The sequence below is a fragment of the Grammomys surdaster genome, unplaced genomic scaffold (genome assembly GCF_004785775.1).
Source record: "Grammomys surdaster isolate TR1022 unplaced genomic scaffold, NIH_TR_1.0 150, whole genome shotgun sequence".
In the NCBI taxonomy this organism is placed as follows: domain Eukaryota; kingdom Metazoa; phylum Chordata; class Mammalia; order Rodentia; family Muridae; genus Grammomys; species Grammomys surdaster.
Window position 1 is genome coordinate 4,035,399 of NW_021604608.1, and position 26,134 is coordinate 4,061,532.

The following is a 26,134-nucleotide window of genomic DNA, read 5'->3' on the forward strand; positions in this document are numbered from 1 at the left end:
TTCCTAACTGGAATTTAAAGTTTGGGCTATTAGAAAATTTGGATAGTCTGTCATTCAGTTACTAATTACCCTTCTGTATTGTTCCATTTTGTGTAAAATACATTAGTAAACAGTGAATTTGAGCTAGAAATGTCTAGAAATACTGATCCTGGAACAAAATGACAATATTATTACATTTTCTGGATGGAAGATAGTCTCTTGGCTTCATCATAGTGTTTAAAACATTTCTTTCCTTTCCTTTACTTCTGCTAATATAACTAAATTAGGTATGCCCATTGCTGACTCTATAGCCTTGTGTGGAGCCCTGGTATCCTTGGCTCACTTCTGATCTCACTCTCTATCCTCCTACCATGATCCTCCTACATTTCCCCAACTGTCATATGACATCTCTAAGTCTCTCTCATTTAGAATCCCAGTCTGTTCTTGCCCAGAGCATTCTTCTTTGAGAGTACCAAGAACCTTTCTTGTTTAGATTCAAGCCAGAGGCATCGTTAAATGTGGTTGTGGTATAATGCACTAATATGTTTTTCTTTAACCCTCTCCCTCATGGACAAATTCCATAGGAATAGGAGCAACTTTTCCTGCGGTCATCATTATACCCCAAGCATGTTCATGAGGTCCCATACATAGTTGGCACTAAAACTATGGTCTGACAGAGATAAGTACAGTCCTCAGCCCTCATCAAGCAAAGGTCTCTTTGCAACAGATGGAGACCATTACAGAAAAATCACAAGCAATCTAAATTCAGAGTTGTGAAGCCCAGTCCTAATAAATACATCTACAGAACATACCCACACATAATGTTCAGACCACGTTGTAGAAGGGGGAAAGAAAGGGCATAAGAGCATCAGGGAGTCTGAGGTGAGACTGTGACTCCTACTAATTTCAGAGACTTAACTCATTAAGTCTCACCAACATGACTGCCTCAACATGAAAAGAGCAAGGACTATAGCAAAATACACTCCAAAGTGAGTGAAGGAAAAACCCAGGAGGCCCAAACCGAATCAAAGTACTACAAGAAACCCAGGGATGCTGACATCAGGAGAAATAGTCTTCCCCAAGGAAGAGAACACCAGTTGGTTATCCAGTACCAAGTGGTCAGCCTTAAATACAACTATCCAAATAATGTTACACAGACTGACCATATAGTTAGAAATATATATATATATATATATATATATATATGCATATCAATTTATGCTTGTATAAACAAACAGTTGAAAAAGAGACAAGGAACCCAAAAGAGCAAAGAGAAGTTTATGGCAGTGTTTGGAAGGAAAAAAGCAAAGAGAAAAATGGTGTGATTGTATTGTAATCTCAAAAAGGGAAAAAAAACCATAATTTTCAAAAATAGAAGAGGGAGGAAGATGGTCAGATTAAATGTCTTAGCACCTCCATTTTGACCTACAGGTCTTTAGAAAAATCTAAAGGCAAGAGTCTTTCTGAGCGAAGAGCAAAACTGATAGAAAATTCTTGTTAGTCTGGAAGCAAAGTTAGAATTTCTATAAAAAGTAAAGTCATTAAGGTAATTTAAGTAAAAGATCATTTAATAAAAATGTGGTGAGAGTTAAAAGTTAAGAATTATTACCCAAAAGACAACTGGAAGAATATGGTATAAATATTAAAAACTACTTTAGTAGATTCCAGTAAGAAATTTGAATAAAAAATATGACACCTTAGGAGAGAATTGAGAAGGACAATAAACAGAAGTTCCCCATTGTGTTTCAAAAAGCAATAGTAATATCAATTGAACACATATATCTAAAATAAATCAGGAGTCAAGGTTTGCTCAAGGTACTGTTTCCAAGGGGAGCCCTCAGTGTGTATGGAGGCTTCTGTGTCTTCCTTGTCTATTGATACAGCGGGCCTCTGTGCTCATGGTGACATTTCTGTTTCCCACTGAATGTCATAATGTTGTATTGTGCCGCTCAGTGTAGTGCTCTCTGTTACCTTCCTATCTACAGCATCCATCTCTTCAGAGGAATTTTTCTTTTACAAAAAGGCTATTTTAGAGAGACAGTTAAACTTTAAATCTTCGATTCTAAAACCCCTTTTATCAATGAAGAACAGAGGCCCAGAGCCATAAAACTAGTTCATTTCAAACAGACAATTCTTTGATATTCCATATAGTTGCAAAAGACTCTTCAAGGAGTAACACCACACAAAACACACACACACATACACACCACACACACACACACACACACACACACACACTATTTTCACCAATGAGAATAGATTCCTCACAGAATCTCTTCATATGGGGTCATTCTTGACTCCAAATCGGACATTATATACTCTGATGATTCAACCTTTACTGTTCTGCCTAGGATATGACTATCACATTTTTCATAAAAGCTAAGAAACCCGTGAAAGTATTCTGGAGTAGTAGTCAGTAATTATCTTGAAACAGCAAATGTAAATTAGGACTGTCCTGAGCAAGCTAGGATGACTGGTCATATTACCATCAAAATATGCAGGAAAAAACTTTGCACTGAGGGTTAGTAACCAATGGTTTGTAGTTATTTCTCAAGAGTGAGACTTTGTAGCATCTCACTCTCTTGGACATCATTCTTCTCATGCTTCCTCATATCCCATACATAATATAGGATTTGTTTATTTCTAACCCATTTTTTTACCAATCAGACATACAGAGAGAATGTGTTCAAAGAAATAGGCATGACTTCATAATAAAAATAATAATAATACATCCACTTAAAATGTGTAGTATGTAGTGTAATGTCTTTGGAAAGTTCTGGCATGGACAAATATTGTTCTTGAACCATCTTAGGTCTACATACGATGGATCATTTATTACTCTTTGTTCTGCTAAGTAACACCCACAGCATCAACCATCATGGTTCACTCTTTCCTCATCAATATGCAAATGCAACACAATCTGTGAACCCCTTCTCTCAAAAACTGTTAAAAGCTGGTACATTGGGAAAATTAGTTTGCTCATCTAATCAAAAGTGGGATTGCAAATACCATGAAACCGCTATGTCCCTTGCTATTGCTTTTACCACTGGGACTTTTAAGGGTTCAAAGTAAAAAGTAATTAAGAGTTCCTAGGATTCACAAAGGCAAACATTGTCTGCATTCTGTGTCTTGAGAGTTAGATGGGTACAGCCACCAACCCATCACTCTTAGCATATTTCCCTGAGCCAATCAAATAAACTGACACATTTTCTCATGCCAAGTTAATTACATAAAGACCTGCTGATTGGTCAGTAGATTATAACCCAAACTGTATAGAATGGAATTAAGAATATGCTTCCCTTGTTTTTCCTGTCATCTTGAAAGTAATGCTCTCAAAAGAGGGCAGTCATTGAGGTTACTTCAATCTTGTGACAATTAAAAAATGAAACTCAACTTTTTTTTTATTTTCTGTTGTTCTCCTTCTGAGAATAATTTGGATTCACATACTTAAAAACTTAGTAAGACACCCTTCTCATTTCATAAGGGCTGTGTAATATTTCAATAATAAACCAGGAGTCTCTGCTTTCACAACAGCTGGAATACTTGCTCCTGTTCTTCCTGGAAACAGGGTGCTCTTATTCCTGCACGGTTCCCAGATTTAATGTGCATGTTTAGTACAGCACCTGTCAAGGGGACGTTGTTTATTTCCCATCACAAGCTCAGCTCCCAAGACTCACGCTGCAGGATGCCATTTGCACTTTAAAAGTTTCTCTCCTCCCAAACAGGGAAGAATTAAACACAATTAGGAAATTAAGGAAAGAGCCCAATGAGAGCATTTATTTTAATGTTCCATCTGGAAAATGTTAAAGTACAAACTTCAGAACCTAGCTACATTATTAGTCATGATTTAGGTGTTAGATGCAAAATTAAGAAGAAAGTATATAAGGATTAAAAACTAGCCTAACTGGACTATAATGAGACAAGCTGGAACTCTTGCCTTGACTACTGCTTGCTCAGTAGATGGTATTTGAGTTAGCACCTTATACATCACAGCCTAGGAAGAGGCAAACTCAAACATACCAAGATTCATGCCCAGTCTGATCATGTAGTGAAGGAATGAGTGAAAGAATAATGATAATAATAATAATAATAAATGTGGGATGGTTAGTAAGTATTCATTGGTCTTTTTAGTGACACATAGAAACAAAATGTTTTTCACATAGATTTATAGGACATTAGAGAATACGAAGATTATTTTTTCAAACATAAAAATATAGAAAAATAAGCCAAATTAAAAAAGCAAATACCAAGTTATTCTATTTCAAATTACCTTGTCAAACTAATAAGGTCAAAATAGGTCCAAATCCCATTGTGTTGTCAAGTTAGTAGTGTATTAGTAGTGTCAAGATAGTAGGTATTAACTAGAAGTGTAGTGAGGAAGACTACAGGGATGGGGATAAGTACATTTCTGGGTATAGACAGACCCTGCTCACTTTGAATCACTTACTTTTGAAAGGTTTTTGGTGGGTTATTTTTTTTTTTTTTTGGTTAGTTGGTTGGTTGGATTTTTTATTTTGTTTTTGTTTTTTCTTTTTTGTCTTCCTTTGTTTTATGTGGATATATTATACTTCAGTTTTAAAATAATGTATGATTAAGTGTAAAACTTAAGGAAGAGTGAAAAACATTCAAAAGTCCTTTTCCTAATCCAATACATTCTAAAGGGTCTCACATAAACGACATATCACTTTATTGGCAATACCTGAAGCCTTTAGCCTGTTTAGCAGTAGAGCCAGTGTTGAACTTGGGCACGTCATCTTCTGCCCCCGTACCTTGTGGGGTGGGCACTATTTTGCCTTGTTTTCAACCATGAGCTGTGAAGCAGCCTACTGGCTTATGTCTGCCGACCCTCATTGCAGAACTAACACTACTTGCCGTACGTATTGCAGGCGAACTGTGTGAGGAAAAGCTGGACTTCTGTGCACAAGATCTGAATCCCTGCCAGCATGACTCCAAGTGCATCCTGACTCCAAAGGGATTCAAGTAAGTCCAAGGCCAGTTGAGGCTCACAGTGGAGTCGGGAATTGGGTTGGGGGGGTTTCTTTGAGGAATGTGTCTCCTCCACCATCCCGAGTTTCACAATTTTGCCAAAGATTAAAGGATGGGTCATACGTACCCTAGTGTTTGTGACAGTTTTGCAAATAGTTATGTGAACCATGGACATTAATTAGCACAATAAAAGTAAATAAATAAATAATAAAGAGAAAGCTTACGTTCACCACAATGTCTAGGAAGCCCTTTGTGCTATGAAACAGCCTTTGAATTAGCTTCCTTACATGTAGTGAAAGGCCAATACAATTAAGTTTCTAACATCCACCAGGTAAACATATTTTAAAACGGAGAAAATGATTTTGGTGTAACTGAAAGTTCTATGGTCTAGAACAGCCAGTTGACTATGGAAGCTGAGATATTGTGGCCAGGTTACTCTGTTCAGCCCTGGCTTGTGTGTGTTGTCTTTCTGGATTTATTGATAAGGACCATTATTAACCTTATTCTTGACACCCAACACAACCCATTCACACTTCATAGAGAGTTCCCTCAAGTGAGCTAAAAGATTAATGAAAATCAGTTCTTTACCCCTCACAATATTTCTGAAATATGCTAGATACCAAATTAGATGATACCTTTGTTACAACCTTGAAAAATATTAATGATCTATCAGCAGTTTTAGAGCTGGCAGTAACTTAATCGTCATCTCACCTAGATTCTACATTTTAAATAAAGGTAAATTTAGCCAAGAGAAGTCAGGTACCTGTGGTAAGACTGCACATTAATTTACTGGTAGAGCTGAAACTAGACTTGATATTTGCAATTATGTGGTTCATGGAAAATATATCTCTATTAACAAGCTTTCTAGTTTATTATTACCTCAGGAATATAATATTAATACCTTGGAATCAACTTTAGACTGGATTCTAAGAGATGACTAAGGTACATTCAGGAGTAAAGCTATGGCTACATAACTGAAAAAGACATTCTCTACTCTACCAGCCAGTATTTGTGCAACCTCTATAGTCACCAAAGTATGGTGACACCATGCTTCATTTCTGTAGTACTTTAGCACTATGTACCCCGCCATTCTTAATTTTCTCAGTAGAGTAACCAGAGCCTCATAGTTGGACATCTCAGAAGTTAAATTCACTCATGTCTAGGAAACATTTATGAGCAAATGGAATTTGAACTGTATATCGAAGAGTTTGATTTTTTTTTAAGTGCTAAGAATTCAACTCAGCCTTGCATTTGCTAGACAAAGGCCTTCCCCCTCATCTGTGTCTTCGGGCTTTTCACTTTTAATTATATTTTTGGGAGGCTCTTACCTAGTTGCTTAGGCTGCCCTCAAACCTGTGATTTGTTCACTTAGTCTCCTGAGTTGCTAAAGCTGGCCCTGCAATGATGTCGATAATTAGTAAATAAATTATCACATACTCAGAGGAGAGTGGTGATGTGAACTCAGTACTGACAGAGACCACTGTCTTTTAGTGGTTACAGTAAAGTAAATAGTTACAGAATTTTCTTTTCACAATATTACCCATCAATTTGTTTTAAAATTTAAATTTTTGGAACATATGTATATAGTTGTAGCACATCCTGACTATATTCACTATCTTACTGAGAAAAAAAATTGATGTAATTCTGAGTCCATCTTTAGTTATATTTAAGTTCCAATTCTAGCCAAAAGCTAAAAGTATTGTAAATTTTTTTCATTTTATGCACAATGCTGCATTGCATTTTATTCTACCCAGCTCTGCATGACAATTGCTTTACCTCCCAATGGCTTTGATCTGCTCACAGGCAAGGTTGGCACGTCAAATCTACATCACTTATGTGGCGCGAACATCACTAAGTTGCAGAGAATTAATAAGGATGGTTTCCTGGGACACTGTATCTGATAAACAGGTTCCACGGGACTTTGTGTAATTCTAAGACAAGTTATTAGTAAGACTTAATGGGAACAATGTTAAACGAGGGTAGCTTGCTTTAGACAAAGGACTAATTCTTAATTAAGTATTTTCTATTGCTAGCAATTAGGGCATACTCTTGAGAGTATGCCTTGCTGCAAGCTGCAAGCTAGGTGGGCTGATTTGAAGGCCCTCTGCTTTCACCAGCCAGTAATGCAGGAGCTCGTTTCAGAGCTGTATGGAGTTGAGCTGAAACAGGTTAAGTCAGAGTGAGCACTATTACTCCCGTCTTATAAATAATTGCACACTGTGGGAAGCATTGCTGCAGAAAGAAAATGGTCTTGAAAGCCAAACAAGAGGAAGCTGGTGGAGAAAATCTTTACTGAGAAATGCTGTTTGGACAAGTTGTAATGTTACTTCAATTTCATTTTCCTATTAATAGGTTGGCAGAGCTGCTTTGACTTTTCAAGCTTTATCATATATTCATAAATCTCCTGAATTGCTGTGAGATATTTTTAGAGCATGATACACCATAAGCAGTATTTTCAAGATTACATCTTTCTTAGTTAGCATTTAGAGTCCTAAGCAGTGTGTGTGTGTGTGTGTGTGTGTGTGTGTGTGTATCCTATTTTACATTCTATATTTCCTCCTTCACTCCTCATCAGATAGTAGAATTGAAGAGATGTGATAGACTTTGTTGGTCATAGAAGAGGTGAGAAACTCTTATTTAAATGTCTTAAAACAAGAGAAAGACAGAATAATCAGTCATGATATAGCTGCTAGTTCTAAGGGACTTAAAAAGTAGTACTTGGGGAAAAGAGGGCATAAAATATCTCCTAGACAGCTACTGTGGTAAGTGTATGATTCTCTTATCTTTTACTTTGATTTCTTTTCTCAGATAAATAATTCAGAGCGTTTCGAAGCCTGTCTTTTTTTTTTAATGTTCAGCACTTCAGTGGCGCTGCCCACATTAACATTGATGGAAGTTCCCTTCCAGGTCCCCGTCCATCTATTCGAGAATATGGATGACCACTTAGGGTCCATTTAGCTTCGGGCTTGCTGTGTACTTCTCTTTATTTTGATTTAGTATTAAAGTCAAGCAGCCTTAGTGCAAGCATGCCTCTGAATGAGCTCATTTTGTTCCTAAACCATACATGCAACATGCATGGCTCTCTTCGAAGACCTGTACCCCCATTTGTTTTAATATGTCAGCTCTCCAGGAAATAACCTTATTTTGCATCTTTGGATAATACCCTTGGCACTCTGTAATGCCACATTTAATCAGGTAATTCTTTTAACTATCTTTATTCATTTTAAATATATTTTTATAGAATACTGCAAAATTAGTAGAGAAGGGCAGCCCTGCTTACACACTGAAGGCCTAAAATAAGCCACAAGCCTAAAATCAGCAATAGGCCTGTCATACATGTATACTAACACCAAGTCTTGGGTCTCACTGGAAAAACATTGAAACAGATGGCTATAAGCTATTGTAAACAGGCAGCTTTTGTGGAAATTTACCAGCCTGGGTAGTCATAGACCTTGTAAATAGGTAGCCTTGGCAGACAATACCAACTTAGATAAGGACAAGTGAGTCATAGGCAGAGTCATAGCAACCTGTCCCCTGAACCTTCACCCAGCCGATACCCTGTTCTGAAAGATATCTGTATTCCCTCTGAATACCCACTCTCCAGTGTGATCCCCCTCCCCACGTCCTGCCTTTTTGTGTTTATAACCCCTGTGTGAATAAGTAAAAATTATGATTTGATTTAAAAAAAAAATATGAAGAGGAAAAAAAAACTTTCTAGGAAAATCAAGGGTCCTGAAACTTGAAGCCTCTTTTTGATAATTCTGATATCTAAGTAAATGGTAGTGACTTTACACATAGTACTCTATTTAATATTTAATATACCTGTAGAGCCGACCTTATACCATCTTATAGGTTAGAGAGGGCCACTTGGCTGTTAAATGCCTTAGTTAAAATGTTGTTTTACAGCATGTGAAATAGTCTAGACAGAGGAAGACAGATGACGTGAGACGTGTGACCCCTGTCGAGTAGACAATACTAACCATCACAGTGAAGTGATGGCTGTTTAATTAATTTGATTGTGGGTATTAGTGTGTATGTATATTAAACATCATGTGGTAAGTGATCAAATATAAGTTTCATTAAGCTAGAAAATAGAAATGTTGATTTTTTTTTAAAAGGCAAAAAAAAAAAGCAGACTTAACAATGAAGCCAGACTGGAATATGAATTCTATTTAACTGCAAAGGTAAAATTAAAACATGGATTAAAGTGGATTAAAACATGGTTTTCTGTCATGTATATATACATATATCTATACACACACATAAAATAGAAACTAACCCTTCTTTAAACTCAAATAAAACACATTCATGGAACCCCATTATTTAAAGTGAACAAATCATGACAAAAGAATGTTCTAAGGGAAGAATAGAGGATGGAGAGGGCTATCAAAAGTGTTATCTCCTCTGTGGCCATGCTTGTGCAAGTTCCAATCTCCCTATAGCTTCACAACACATATGGGAGTATAACTTTCATCCATGAAATGCCTGAAACGCTGGATGCTACCAAATCCCATATATACAATTTTCCCCCTATACTTTTTACACATTATAAAATGCAGCTAGCAAAGGAGGTTCAATAAGAAATGAGCAGTAGTTAGTAACAAAACTTTTAACAAGCTACCTAATGAAAATTATGTAGAGGTATTTCCTTGGTCTCTATTATACTGTACTCTGCTCATCTTTCCTAGCATGTAAGAAGATGCTATGCCTACAAGATGGGAGCAGTAGGCATGGTGACATTGAGAATGGCTACTACCTAAGGGTATCCCAAACACATTTACTTCAGTGCTGTAAAAGTGGATGTGATTATTAACACCCTGATTAGTTCCTGTTGGAGAGGAGCAGATATCCAACATTGATAAGTGGATGAAAAGTATTCAGGGCTTTCAAAATATACTTATTCTTTGTAAGTTTGCCAGCCATGTTAGCATATGACTATAGTCCTAGCACTCAGGAAGGACAGGCAGGATGATTGCAACCTGTTTAAAATCTGCTTTGTAAATTTACATATAAGACTGTCATCAACCAAATAGACAATGGAATTTAAAAGAACGTAAAATGAGGACACTGTCGACAACATAAGGAGAGAAAAGACAGTATGTGAAGAAGTGTGGAAGAAACTCTGGTACGGTTTCTTTGTAGTTGGATTTGGGTTGCTCCTGATCATTAAGGAGTTAATTATTATGCTGACTTCAAGTAAGAGAGCCATGCCTCTCTAGTGCAGTCCATCCATTAATTAGAAGAACAAAACCGTTGTAAATAAGCTTTCATACTGAGATGGCGTTATTTTAGCCAGATGAAATGCCGTGGCTCTTTGTGATCTTTTGGCTCAGTCAAATTTGAAACTTTATCTCTTTCTTGAAACAGGTGTGACTGCACTCCGGGGTACATTGGTGAGCATTGTGACATTGACTTTGATGACTGCCAAGATAACAAGTGTAAAAATGGTGCTCACTGCACAGATGCAGTGAACGGATACACATGCGTCTGTCCTGATGGCTACAGGTGAGGACAGGAGAACACGTTTGTGTGTATAGAGATGTATCTAGGACTCTTAGCACATCTAGTCTAACCTAAGGTTCCTTTGTATTTGTCAGCGGCTTGTTCTGTGAGTTTTCTCCACCCATGGTTCTCCCTCGCACCAGCCCCTGTGATAATTTTGATTGTCAGAATGGAGCCCAATGTATCATCAGGATAAATGAACCAATATGCCAGTGTTTACCTGGCTACCTGGGAGAAAAGTGTGAGAAACTTGTCAGTGTGAATTTTGTCAACAAAGAGTCCTATCTTCAGATTCCTTCAGCCAAGGTTCGGCCTCAGACCAACATCACACTTCAGGTGAGAGATCTCCCTGCTCCCCGCAGCAAGCTGAAGAAAAATTTCCACATGGGAAAAGCTTCAGATGTTTTCCTTTCAATATTTATGTTTTTAAAATAAAATAGAAACCAGTATGTTAATTCATTAAAGTGGGAGGGGGCTGGGCACCAAAGTTGCCACTTCATTTGACACTGTAGGTGAAAATGTCTTGCCCCGTTAACTTTTATGGAGCTGTCATGTCTTCTCTGTACACTCGAAAGGCTTTACTTTAAAAACCTGCAGCTGAGAAGCACACAGCTGAGACACCACACTTTAACTTGGTTTTCTATCATCTGTAACTCTTCACCCAAAGCCTTGAGAAAAAGCCATGGAATTAACAAACATTTTGATGTCTTACCACAAAGACAATTACCACTAAGCAAGTCATTCATACCCCTGAGGTGTGAATTATAGGAGATTAGGGATAATAAATGTAGAGTATTTGGACAAATTGGAGTTACATACTTGTTTTATCTGGTAAGGAAAATTTTTTACTGTATTTTAAATTTAAGTGGCTTTGACCCACTTTTTATTGACTTCCCTCTTTGTATATTTTTACCCTGACACTGACAATACAGTCATGGCTTCTGAAATTACTGGTCAAGTATGCTAGGAGGGAGCCAGGTTCCCTTTAAGAATCTCTCTACACCTTCCCGCTTCCCATGCTTGCCACATTGAACAACTATGTAACGTACACTGGCATTAGAACTTTTCAATTCTCACTTTCACTTAAGTACTTTATTAGTCACCCCAAAGAAAAAAATAATACAAAAGCAGATATTTCGTATTTCTCTCTGCACAAAGCATGAGTTTAAATAATTTTGTATGGGCTATCCTTAATATAGTCATATTTAGTTTGTGCCAAGGATAAAGCTTAGAGTAGGAGAAAAAATACAGATACACAAAATTTTCCAGTAAAGACAATTCTGACATGACAGCTAACAGATCTACTTAGATATTTGTTATTGGTTTTCTTAATTACTTATGGATTTATTTACAACAGAACAAATATCAAATTGCCTTTAAGCAGCAATTTCAACAAACTTTTTTCTCATACCCAAAAGACAAACCATAATGAAAACCCCCCATTCACTTAGCAGCCTGTTTCTTTGCATGAATACATTTGGTTGACTGTGCATCCTAACATCAGGGCTACCTCCTACTAGATTGCCACAGATGAAGACAGCGGCATCCTCTTGTATAAGGGTGACAAAGACCACATTGCCGTGGAACTCTATCGAGGGCGAGTTCGAGCTAGCTATGACACCGGCTCTCACCCGGCTTCTGCCATTTACAGGTGAAGATCTCTCAATTACTGGTAAAGGTGAAAAAATCTTATTCAATGAAGAACTGTTTCTCTTCTACAATTGTATAATGGGAAGGGGTGGGGATATTTTGGTGATTGCAGGTGGCCTAGTTTTTTATGAGCTACTAAAGCAGGATACCTGAGACCAAGTTACATAAAAATCAGATATTTATGTTTTATATTTTGCAAACTAGAAAATCTAGGATCAGAACAACCACGTCTTTCAAAGAAGTTCCTTTTAGCAGTATGATTCTGTGGTAAGGGAGGGGGAACACATGCTAGAGATACAGGGAGGGAAGGGAGCTACTCTCCCTTCATTGGGGACCCACTCATGCTAACTAACCATTTCCCTGAAGATCCAGACAATGCCAAGGTGAGGGCAGAGCCCTCATGGCCTGATTATCTTTTAGCTTCTCTACCCTCTACTCTTCAACATTGTTGCATTGGAGGTTATATATTTTATGAGTGAATTTAATGGCATATGCAAGCTATTGCAGTCATCTTTACAGTAGCCTTAGTACCAATAATCCCTGATCATGCAGCAGACATTACTTACATGCATAGGTTTTCCAGGCAGGTTAACCTAAATGAATTAAGCAAGTCAACTGTAGGGAAAGACTAGGTCTTACTCCTTCATTCTTTACAAAACCCTTCATTGTAAGTGTATATTCCTCCATGACAAATAGCCTCGGCGTAGGCAATTCAGTACAAATGTTGCAATAGAGGGAAGTAAAATCAAATCCCTCTTTATCCAGCTCTCCTTGAATGCTGCCAAGTAAAAATATGGTTCCTAGTTTAGTGTTCTTTTGTTTACTCAGTGTGAATTTTTCTCCTCCTTAAATACTGATTCATATTTATGTTAATGTTATTGTTTCAAGACAGAGTTTTCCTGTTTAGTCCTCTCTGTCTTGAAGCTCGTTCTATAGACCAGGCTGGATTCCAATTCAGAGATCCACCAGCCTCTGCCACCTGTGTGTTGATGCCACCACGCTCAACTTGATTCACATTTATAATGCCGTGTTTATGAACAAAACACATCTGTTGGCTACACACACTTGGCCACACATGATTAGATGTTGACTATGACATAAAGTATAGAAAGCGATCTCAATCTGATGGGTGTTATCTGTGAATATGGAAATGTGTTTCAAAAGCCTTCATAGCTCATTAGCTCCTTCAAACAGTTAGGGGAATGTAGATGCCAGTTGCAGCCAGGAGTAGTAGGACTTACTTAGTCCTGGTGGTGAGTTAGGCCACTTGGAACTATTTAGAGCATAAAAACAGATGCATAATTATTGGTCTTCAAGTGGAATACAATGGTTATTTCACCTCCAAATGTTGATGAATTACAGCCAACATTTTGTATCATTAGACTTTAAAGTATATAGTGTTTCAGCCCATAAAAAGATTTCATAAATCTGCGGTCCGTTTTGTTTTACTTTATTTTTTGCTTTTTGATGACAATGGTGCACTATTAGAACCACTCCAAACCATAATAAAGATTCTTGGGTTGGCATATTAAAGCTAACATTCACATAAAACATACCAAAATATTTCTAGATAAGTTGGAAGAACCCAAGTGATTTTCCCAAATGAAGGCTTACTGAAAATGGCTTTTTATGTTTGATTCTAGGTTCACTGACATTTTTTTTACCTCAATGAAAAATAGTGTATGTCCTGTGACTGTTATAAAAATAATACTATGTTGCACACTCTCCATTTTAAACTAAAAGCTCATGTTTCTATTAGAAAATTATATAATAGAGACATGTTACTTGGTCTTGACAACAGGTTCTATTTAATTCTTCTATTTGAAATTAAAGCATGCAATTGGGACAAACTATTGCATTATTTCATAGTTTAAAAAGACAGGCATCAATTAGTTAATATTTGAGTATTATATTATATTATATTAAATTATAATACTTAAATAGTAAGAAAATTATTAATACTCTAAAGACCTAAAGGTAGAAAGGCATGGAAGAAAAACTGAGAAAGTCTTCACAAGAAAGTAAGAGATTATCAAAGCATAATACTTATAAAAAAGAAAAGTGGAAGCCAGGTGGGGTGGCATATGCCTTTAATCCAAGCATTTGGGGAACAGAGGCAGGTGGATCTCTGGGCATTCAAGGCCAGCCTGCTCTACAAAGGGAGCTCCAGACAGTCAGTGCTGTATAACAAAGAGACCCTGTCCCAAAAAAATAAGTAAATAAATAAAAAAAATTAAAGCATGAATGATGTCAGAAAAGAGTTAAGAAATAGATGTTTGTGTTCCAGGCATTTACATAAAGTAAAGGCGGACATCAAAGGAGAGGGTGGGTGGAAGGACTTCTGCAAAATTCCACAGCACACTATTTTGAGTCGTGAACCATTTGGATGTCATCAGCTCTCACAGAATACTGAAGTAATAGGAAAATGTGCTCTGAAAATTGTGTCTCAGGCACATTTCATCACCTGTCTGGTCTAAGCACACAGACAATAAATAATAGTGCTGTCTTGTGAGATTACGCTGAGAAGCAACCAACAAGCAAAGTATCCGGATAATTAATATAAATCAGTAAATCATAATCGCTACTGGCATCATAGATTCACAATTTCCGAAAGTGACTTTTAGAAAGAAAAGATTACTCCAGTACAAAGATGTTTCGCTCACATTCTTTACTCACAGGCTGGTGTCTTGGCATCAGCACAGGGTGGGTTTATTTCTAATCCTCTGTTTCCCTCCACATTCACTTTGCAGTTTAAGGCTGCTCTAGTTTTCTGGCTTATCTTCAAAGGACAGAAAAATGGCATAGCCTCCGTGGTTGTTCCTCCCTTTCTAGACGTTATGAGTGAAAGTGCTATTTCTGCATTCATTTAGTCAAAATCCATCGGTAGCGCCATGGCAATCAGCTCCTGTGAGGTACTTACAAACTATTCAGTTAAATTGAATTTTCAAACCATTTTTCCATTCAACTCTATATAACATTATGAAAAGTACACACTGTTGCTTTAAAAGACATAATTAAATATTCGTATTTTAGGTAACTGTTCTGGCTCGGTTTGGTTTCCTTGCTATAATTTATGATATATAAATTTTACATTTCTGAGGAACATTTTCCTACATTGTGTATTGCATAATGCTCTATGAGTAAATTGCATTTGGGAATTAATTTTTTACATCAAGTACACCTTATCATTTAATTGATTTCTTCTCAACTTGGATTAAAATAGATTTTATTTTTTAATATTAGAGAAAAACAATCACATACACATGTACTGTTCCTGTAGGATTGTTTCTTAGTTTAAATTCCCGTATTTACTTAAATTCATTTAATATTTGTGTAAAAAAAATCAACATATCAGTTATTGTAACAAATGGGCGGCAGAAGCATAAGGATTTCACAGTCTAGACCTAGATTGATAAGATTTACTTCAAAGTTTTCTAATCTACATAAACAGATTATTGTTTATAATAAAAATATGCCATTTTTTCATAGATGAAACAAAAGTTTGTTTCAAAGATAACAATTTTGTAAGCTTTATCAACTACTATTTATAAATTATGAGGGCTACATGTAGCTTAGTGAATAGGAACACTAGATGCTCCTCCAGAAGGTTGCCTGGATCCACACTAGGAAAACTTAGTACACTGTTGTGTGTCCAGCTTCAGGTATCCAGTGCCTGTAGCCTCTGCAGACATCTACACACATGAACACATACCCACACACACACAGAGACACATAGACATAATTTATAAAAAAGAAATACTAAAGATTTTTTAAAAATAGGACAGTTATGGGTGTGGTGAAACAAAAGATGTAAATTTTTCTGCAGTACAAATAAAGTAGCATCTTTTATCAACTTATTTCTTACATCATCACAGAAGACTGGCTTTTTTTTTTTTAGATATGTATAGATTCCTAGCATTTGGAATACAGTCAGTAGTGGAAGAGGCTGTGCGGGGCCCCTCCACTCCTTTCTGATTGGGGGTGATCCAGGGTTTGAAATTTTGCATGCCTTACAAACTACCAGGCACTGTTGTGTTCTGTGGAGTATACTTGAAGAATAACTTGTACAAGTGGAATCGTTTAAGCCGTTTTTCGAGCTCATGACATTCATCTCTTTCCGCGCCTAAGATACATATCAGGATTGATGCTGTTTTTACATTAACCACGTCCACAATATTTCTATCACAGCAATCATCAAATGCTACAAATATAGGTTCGTTCTCCCTAATGTCTGGTTGTTAACCATTTGCTAACATCCACAATCTATAGGGTTCCAATCTGCAACAACAAATGAAGTTAGCTGTATAACAAATGATCAAACGCAGGTTCTGGCAACATGTCTGCCTTTTTAATTTAGAGAATGGCATATAGAACAACTAAACAATAATGCCATGAAGAGTGGGATAAGGAATGAATTCATAACCATAATTCTGTATTCAACACTATTCAGAGGCTAAAAATACATTATAATCCTCAAACACAATGCTAATTTGCTGTGTATCAAAGCAACTTTCTTTTAACTGATATTAACATAAATTTAGAAAGAATTTTTTTACAAAATTTTTAATGAAAAGGAAATACTCCTTTCTTAACATAAATATTAACATCATACACAAAATGAGATAGCTTCTTCAGAAGCACTGTGAAAATTAGCCAGTCAGAGTGATCTACCATGCTGGTGTGCAGGACTGTGCGTGTAGGAGACAGTTATGACTGCATGGCATTTTCTTCTGCCTGCTGTGAGGTTTCTTTGGCTTTATGCTGTCTGCATTATCCAGTTCCACAAGATGGAGGAGAAGTAGTAGAAGAAACAGAAGAGGAAAAGGGAAGAGGGAGAAAGGTGGACAAACAGAAATAGAGATGGAGGAAAAGAAGAGCCTCACCACAATGGAACAGTAAAGATGGTCTCCATGGAGACACACAGAATGTTTACATCCTTTTTAAGATAAACATTCAGCCATTCTCACGTAATAAAAAATGTATGTTCCCATTTGGATGGGGCAAAGTTAGGTGGTTCAGTGGCTACTTTTGTGAGTCCTCAATTATAGCATCCCCTCGGGTAGTGGTGGAAGGAGGTTTATCAATACTTACCATGACCCCAGAGGGTACTGCACATTGCACCTGGGCCTGGACAAAGGTGACTGTGATGGATTGCAAAATCAATGACAGCTCAGCCAGTCTTACAGTGGAAGTGTTGGTTGTCCTTCATGCTACAGTCTTAAAAGAATACATAGGACTACATAGGTACAGCATTCTTAAACAGCCACAGTGTGCATCCCATACTAGAAAAGACAGCATGAGATATCAGCTTAAATGTTGACTGTTTTCCAGCCAGACACAGTCTCTTTTGGTCCTATGATACAATACCTTCTTAACAAACAAAGACAATGAGATCATTAATTTTATAAACTTTTTAAACGGCCAACATCAGTACTCTCTTCACTTTAACATTACATAAATAGAATTAGCCTCAGTGATCATTTTTTATCAGGCTTTTTATCAGATTAGACATACCATTTAGTGAAAGAATAATCTTAATATGAATCTCACTCATAATTTGAAAATAGGATCCAGACCCAATTTGCAAAAGACATACTTAATATGCATTTGTATAACCTCCAGGCCTTCATTGTGAAATTACTTTGTTTTGCAATTCAGTAATTTTTATTAGATGTACCAAGTCGTAGAATTCTCATTTGAATTCACTTAAAAGGTAACTATCCTTGAGTTATTTTGGAGAGCCGAGGATGGCAGGGTAACGTGGATGCTTAATCACAAGCTTATTGTAGGTTAAGTGATTTTCATTAAAAAGTGTTGCATAGTAATCAGAAGTGTAGACACTCAAGGCAGGCATCTGTTTTCAGATCTGCTTAGCCACCAGCTACTGTGTCACCTTTGGAAATGAGGTGTTCATGAGTCTTGAGAACTAATAGTGTATGTAATATTTGTAAACAGTGCTTCAGTGATAGTAAATATCAAATAATTGTTGCACTTATGATTTATATTTCTCTAATGAAGAAGAAACAATGGCACCTGCTCTAGGCTACACATTTCACTAGAAGCTGAACAAGCTAAGCAAGCTAGACCTTTCAGCATTATCCTTAGTGCTGCCCGTGAATGTTCCAGGTTTCTTAATAAAATGTATCTTTGAGAAGCTGTCTCTAAATGTGCCAGAAATCCATGAATTCTATCACCTAGTGCTATAACTAACAATTTTTTTTTACTTTAAATACGTCTATTTATGGTTACATAACTTCTGTTTATTGAACATCCACAATGAGATATTCATGTGAACCCTTGAAAGTATATAGAAATAAATAATATATGACCCCTACTTTAAACAGTAGCTTGCAATTTAGACTGCATTAAAGATGTAAAACTCAAAAACAAATAAAACAGGGAACAAAAAGAAAAGTGATTGGAAAGTAAACAAATTGAATTGCTGATGAAATGGATACCTTTGGCTTCCCAGCTGGCACACTGCACCAAGGAGCATAAAAAGTGAAAGGTCTTGAGCCACTCAATTTTACTGCACCAAACACTATCATTCGTAATGACACGTCTGAATTGATTGTCTAAAATCAATATGTGACCAAGTGCCCAATCCTCAGTATGGGCCTTTTCTTTGAAATTTTAAAGAGAAGAAAACTGTTTCTCTATTAATATTTATAATCTAATTAAACCCAGCGTTTATAGAACATCCATATAAAACCACCTCAAGTTGCATATGACCATGGGAGGAGCATCAACTGAATATAACCTTGGCTAAGTATATCTACCTTGTTGCATTTGTCTATACTTTAATACTTCAATTTTTAATTTTTGTAGCCTAAATGAGGTATATCTCAAAGGAGTTATATTTTTGTTGATCTTTTAGCATTATCTTTAAATCTATATTATAAAATGAGCTGAATTAAATTTTTCCTTAATATTTGAGGCTACTTTGTTTAGATGGTGCTGTTGCTGAATGTGATGGGACCAATAGCTGACATTTAACTTGGCTGTGCTATGCACGGCTGTAAATTATTCCTTCTTGAAACAAAATTATCTGTGAGAAAGGGGAATATTTATAGCATTCACCAGAGAGAACCAATGTGTGTTTTCACAAAATAACTTATAAAATTTTTAATAAAATAACTTGTTAAACATTTTTTAATTATTTTATTTATATATTCCAAATGTCCCCCCCTTCCTGGTCCCCCACCATGAGTTTTTCACCCCATCTCCCTTCCCTTTGCTTCTGAGAGGGTACTCCCTCACCCACTCCTGCCTCGCCCCACTAGCATTCTCCTTCCAGGGGTATCAAGATTCTACAGGATTAAGGGCATTCTTTCCCACTGAGACCAAACAAGCCAGTTCTCTGCTGGGGCCATGGACCAGTCCATGTATGCTCTTTGGTTAGGAGCTCTGAGTAGTTCTGGTTAGTTGATACTGTTGTTCTTCCTATGACGTTGCAATCCCCTTCAGCTTCTTTAGAATTCATAATAATTCAAATAATCAGAATTCAAATCCAAATAGTTCCCAATTTAGCCAAGTGCTAACAGTAAAACTCAACATAGCTATTTGAAAAACGGTCATTTTTCTTTAATTTTTTATAGTTTGAAACTAAAATATAATTACCAAAAGCTTCAGTTCTAGAATGCCTTCTTTTGACCTCTGATTCATTAAGAGCACTTGCATACACACTTACATATAGGAAAAACAGTCACATACGTAAAATAAATATCTAAAAAAGTTTAATAAACTGTTACATCATTAGCTCCCTTTCCTTTACTACCTCCAACCCCCTCCCATGTAGGAGTAGTTCCTTATTCTCTTTCAAATTTATGTCCTCTATTTCTTTAATTGCTGATATATTTTTTACTCATAAATATAGAAGTACAACATACTCAGAGTAGAATATATATATATATATATAATTCTTTCTCACTGAGGCCAAACAAGCGTGTGTGTGTGTGTGTGTGTGTGTGTGTGTGTGTGTGTGTATGTTTCAGACTGACCAACCACTTGGTACTGTATAACCCACGGTGAAGTTCTTCCCTTGGGAAGGTTTTACCTCCTGTTCTCACCATTCTTTAGTTGCCTACAGTTCTTTTTATAGAGTTATGGCATTGTGAGATTTTCCCTCTTTCATATTAGCATATCTATTGATATAGTCCTTGTTTAGATCATGGTCCTTAGAGGCACTGTGTTGTTTAGATTTCATGAGTGTTGCTCTTCTATCATGTCTAGGAAACAATCACAAACTGTTCCCCTGGCTTATAATCTTTCTCCCCCTCCTATTCAATGTTCTCTGGATCTTTGGTACAGTGTTACAGATGGATCAATTGTTGCTGGGCATGAGAGCATGACATGTCATTTGCCTTTTGATGAGTTGTAGCTTTCTGTAAGGGCCTACCTGTTTCAAAGAGGGTTGCTTTTGTTTGTTTGTTTGTTTGGTTGGTTGGTTGGTTGGTTGGTTGGTTTTTGTTGGTTTTTTTGTGGGGGGGAGATAAGGGGTGAAAGTTACACTTATTTGATTGTATAAGGATAAATATTTAGAATGCTAATAGGGCTTATGGTTAGGTATTATGCGAGTATAGGAAAGTGGTAGTTGTAGATACTCTTAGATCCGTGCTGTTACTAGTCCTGGGTGCTTTGCTAGGTTTCCAGGACCAGGCGTTATTTCCCTCTTGTTGGAAGGATCTGAAGTACAATTAGAGAGCTGTTGGTTACCTCTAAAATACATATGCTCCTATTACACCCTGAGGGTAATAGTGGCATGCTAGTTGGAGCTGCAGGTCATAGGCCTTAGAACCTCTGGGTCCTGTGTCCAAAATGCATGGTGGAAGAAGTTCACATTTAAGTGCATTATATTGAGAGATTTGATTTAGGGAGTAAATTATCACCTTTGCTGATTTTAATACTGCTAAATGTTGAGATAATTAAAGGTATAGAAGAAAAATATTAATTGGCATATCTAACTTATATTTACTTTATTTACTCTGTGTGTGTGTTTGTGCGTGTGTCTCTGTGTGCACATATGTGTGTGTGCATATGTGCCGCACAGGAGATTAGAGAGAAACTTTCATGAGTTAGCTCTCAGCTGCTGCAAATAAAATTCAGGTCTGTGGGCTTAGGAAACAAGTATTTTTACACATTTATCTATCTTTCAACTCATATGTTTATTTCTTAAATGATATAAGAGACAAGATATAAAAGATCTTTGAATATGAGAATTAATTTTTATGTGGTTTGTATGTGTGTGTGTGTGATATGTGTTATTCGCAAGTGTGCACCCATATGTGTGCATCTGTGCTCATGTAAGCTAAAGGTTACAGTGAAGTATCTTTTGGCATTGCTCTCTGAATCTCTCACTGAACTGTCCGTAGCTCACTGATTTAGCTAGGCTTTTTAGCCAGCATGCCCTAAAGGTCCTGTGATCATCCTTTAGCACTGAGGTTACAGGGGCACGTTGTACCACCTAGTTCTTACGTGAGTACTGGGGAGTTGAATTGATGTCATTATACTTGAACGACAGGCACTTTGCTCATAGAGCAGTCTCCACAGCCACAGACATCGGAATTTTAACCACTATACCAAGAATTTAAAACATCTTCATATTTCTTCAGAACATTTAAACTGTCCTCAAATCAAATCATTTTTGATTTGAGGTGGAATATGATTAGATTCAGTTGTGAAAACATGCAGAAATTTTAGTGCATTTTCTGTTAGTTTCCAAGCTTGACTTCCTTGCAAAATTTAAATATTAGTACCAGAAAATTGAACAATCATTTTTATAGCCAGTGCTATACATTCATATTGACAAATAACGTCTCTATACACGCCCACATCTGTCCAAGTCTCATGCTTTTTTCAAGCAGTTTAGAGAGTTTTCCAAGTCTTTAATGTTCACCATTTATTTTAACAAAGCGTCTATTATGACATCTTTTGTCTATGTACTGGATTGTGAGAGTGTTCCTACCACACCAGGGAGCATATATCCTGCTAACTTTTTAGCCCAGTTTAACACCAAAGCTGAGTATAGTGTGAACACAAGTAAAAACCACATAGCACCTATTAACAAATTGCACCAAATGTCATCGTATGTCTCAATCTTCATTGTCTATTAACATCCATTCCTGAATATTTCTCCTTCTAAACATGCTATGGATTTGAATCCTCTCAAAGATTTTTAGAAGGAAAAATATGATACTGTGTGTGTGTGTGTGTGTGTGTGTGTGTGTGTGTTAACAAATAAAGAAAAAAAGGTCACAAATCTCAAAGAGTAAAGCAGTGTACATGAGAAGTTGAAACATGGAAAGGGAAGAAAGAAATGATGTAATTATATTACAATCTCAAAAATTATCTTAAAAAGGAAGTGAGAAAAATACTGTCATGTTTCTATGGTAAACATTTTACTTACTATTAATGCCAGCTCTCAATTGAACAAAGATTTCCTCACAGTAATCTGGCTCAAGAGGCATCCCCCAAAAATACACAAAAAAGTATGTTTGTATGAAAAAAGAAGTATGTTTTCAATTTATCAAACTAGAAAAAGTGCAGAGATCCTATCAAAAGGGTTTGTCTGCAAGCTTGACTCTGATTGGTACTAACATACTAAATCACACAGCAGAAGCTAGCAATCCTGTAGAGCCTCTTGAGGAGCTGAAGTCTTCCTTTTAATACCATCTGGAGTTATAGACTGTCTCTTAGTAAATAGAACTTTTATGTCCTGTAAAAATAAAACACTTACGTTATCATTGTGATTTCCATAAACGGAGTCAATGTGGCTGAGTAATGAGTGTATCCATTTTCACTTCTCTATGTGGGAGAACAGTTTTATTTTATATTCAGATCCTGACAAATTAAAATTAATTGCATCTTCTTCAGAATATTCTTTAAAAGTCAATTTTCTTAATCTCTGCTATGAATATCTTTTCTGAAGCTGCGTTTATTAAAGTTTGTATTTTAGCTGTGTTTCAGATAAAGTTGTTTCTTTTTCTCTCTCCTTCCAATTGCAGTGTGGAGACGATCAACGATGGAAACTTCCACATTGTGGAACTACTGACCCTGGACACAAGTCTTTCCCTCTCTGTGGATGGAGGAAGCCCTAAAATCATCACCAATTTGTCAAAACAATCTACTCTGAATTTTGACTCTCCACTTTATGTAGGAGGTAAACTTCCTTCCAAATACAGTGGTCTTCCAATTCTGTGCTTCTCATTATAGATCAGTTCTGAAGTTACTGGTGTCCCATGCCATGTTTGTTGACACTAATCTGTCACTGTAATTGACCAAAAAGCATAAGACAGGAAGAGATGGACGTGTCTGTTTAAGAATTATTTGGTCATCCTGGTTCTGGGTCTAATTCAGTGTATTGCCAGGTCAGTGAAGGACATTAGTTCTTGATCTATGATATGCTAGCTAGGTAATTTTTATATAGTGTCATTAATTGTATATCTGCCTACAGAAGCCAGAAAATTGGTTAGAGATCAAGTTGGAAACTGATAAAATAATATTGAGGAAACAACTCAGTGTATAAAATGCTCAAGAACCTAGATAATTACACAGAACCCCTGTAAAATAGCAGGCATTGTAGTATGCTATTATATGTGGTACAATCTCAGTTCCGGGGCGGTTCACAAACACACCCCTAGTGTCACTGATTCCTAGGGATCTGTTTGTCTACCTAGCCTACCTATGAGATCTAGGAAAATAAAAGAACCTGTTTCAAAAGAAAAATTGCAGGTATCCTCAAGAAGGATACCAGAAGTTTCATTTTAGTCTCTATACACACACATGCGCATGTGTATTCATGCACCTGAACACATGCACACATGCACACATGCGTGCACACCCACCAACACAATGATTAATCAAGTAGGGTGCAAAGTAGGAAGGAGTCTGCAACCCAGTTCTCTTACGGAGGCAAACCATATCAGCTCAGCCCAATGTTGCCATACTGATATTTCTGATTCAAATCTACCAATGCTTATGGGATGTCTACTATAGCCTGAGAACCAAGTTGATGGATGATTAATATCACAAAGCTGAAAAATAAATGTCCATGCTGACCCCAGAGACATAAAGCATGCAGGCTCATATCCAAATCACTGATGTGTCCTTACAAGTAAATTACTACAGATTGACTATCTCAGCAACATGGCTCACTTTGTTGCTTCACAGGAATTACCTGTATGACTATTATGAGACTTTTGTAATTATATCTTTGAAAACTTCTACACAATCTGTTCTGATTGTATTCATCCCTCCTTCTACCTCTCCTATTTCCCCCTTTCCTAGCTACCTGTGTAGATTTCCCAGCTAAATCTGTTGTCTTGTTCTCAATATTTTTATTGTTTATTAGGAAATTTCACATCATGAATCCCCTGCACCCTCACTTCCCAGTTCTCCCAGATGCCCACCCACCCACCCACCCACCCCCTCTGGACCTTTTTGTTTATTTTGTTTTGTTGTTTGTTTTTTTTTTCTTCTGTGTCTTTAAAAAAATGAAAGCAAACAAAACAACAACCACAAAAATAAGACCTGCCTGTGCTGCCTATAATATAATGTGTGCCTATAATATAAATGTGTGGCCTTCTACCAGAGCTTGCTCAACTTACAAGGAGTATCACTCTTAAAACTACCCTCTCCCAGTTGCTAATTTGTCAAGATCCCCTAGGCTATGGGTGGGACTTTGCATTACCTTCCCTCTCCAATCTGGGATTGGCTCTGCTTAAAGCCTTTGTTTCCATCTATTCCCCAGTTAACAGAGTCGCCTTGTAGTGTATAAAGCCAGTCCTGAGTGTTAACGATGGTGTAAAGGGATGAGTTGTATTTGTTAAGCATTGTATAACTAACGTAGCACTTCCTTTTTTTTTTCCAATAATGTTCTTATTTATATGGCACTGCTTTTAGCAGCTTAGCCTTTCGTCTTCAGAGAAAATTGAAGTAAAACTAGAAGGTAAACATTATTTCCTCTATTTCATAGTCCCAAAGGTGCAGCCTCAAGAAGTTAATAAAGCTTTTTGAAGTGTGGCAACCTAAATTGTGGTAGGTAGGCGTAACATCTAAGTCCTGGTCTTTCTATACCAAAACTACCTACACTGGCATTTAACTTTTTAACAAAGATCAGAAAACCAAATGGCTTCAGCGATGTGGCTTTTCTTTACTTCTGAATTTGTCCTTGACTTGAATTTATGGTGCTTTTATTCAAAAATATTTCAGTCGATCCTTTTAGACCCTTTTATAATATGGTACTCAGTTTAAAAATCCAGATGAAATCATTTAAGATGGAACATTATTTTTAAAAGGGAAAAACATTTAAACTCCCAAATCAAAAGTGCTAATCCTTCTGAGGCTAGGGGTTTTGGAAGAATCCCGAAGCACCTCTGCATGTTCAACCCTATGGGAAACCATCTCAGTCTCAGCCATAACTCCCAAAGAATACAGCGAGCCCAGTTGCCTTTCTTCCCAGATTGTGGTCTCTGGGGTGGCTGAGATTTTAAAATACAAAGAGCCCATAAGACCACAGCCTGACTGTCACATGGCAGAGGCAAATGGAACTGAGTCAACAAAAGGGAAGCGAGGGAAGCCTAGTTAAAACCATAGCTGTCCCAAGGAGCACTGTACTAGACATCCTAGACCTTGGTTCATGGCAGAAGCAGTCTCTGGAAATGCAGACTGGTGGTGCAGCTATATGTGTTCTTGTATTATTGACTATTCACAGTTCAACCAGAACACTTATTGCTTAACTGTCAGAGGGAAGTAAGACTACAGATATAGTTGTCTAGGCACATTTTACAAAAATTGTGTCACTTTTGGGCAAAAGATTTTAATGATAATCTACCCATTACACTCATTTTAAAACATAGACTGTAAAGGCTTTTTAAAAAAAAAAAAGTCCACTTACTAAGTTATTTACTAAGTGATTGGTGGATTAATTTACTTCCAACTAAAGTTCAGGAAAGTCATAAAAAACAAAATCATGAATTACCATATATGGAAGGCAATATTCATCTGTAATCTAAGCACT

General features: G+C 36.8%; 1 protein-coding gene across 5 annotated transcripts in view; it reads left to right on the top strand.

Annotated features, from left to right (window-relative positions):
* Nucleotides 1-26,134, top strand: part of Slit2 (slit guidance ligand 2) — a 320,684-nt gene that overhangs the window by 288,474 nt on the left and 6,076 nt on the right. For all 5 annotated transcript variants that reach the window (XM_028765192.1, XM_028765190.1, XM_028765193.1 and 2 more), the window contains 5 exons: nucleotides 4,866-4,959; nucleotides 10,333-10,470; nucleotides 10,563-10,803; nucleotides 11,988-12,118; nucleotides 23,121-23,275. In XM_028765192.1, the coding sequence (XP_028621025.1) occupies nucleotides 4,866-4,959; nucleotides 10,333-10,470; nucleotides 10,563-10,803; nucleotides 11,988-12,118; nucleotides 23,121-23,275 (759 nt within the window). The remainder of the gene's footprint in view (nucleotides 1-4,865; nucleotides 4,960-10,332; nucleotides 10,471-10,562; nucleotides 10,804-11,987; nucleotides 12,119-23,120; nucleotides 23,276-26,134) is intronic.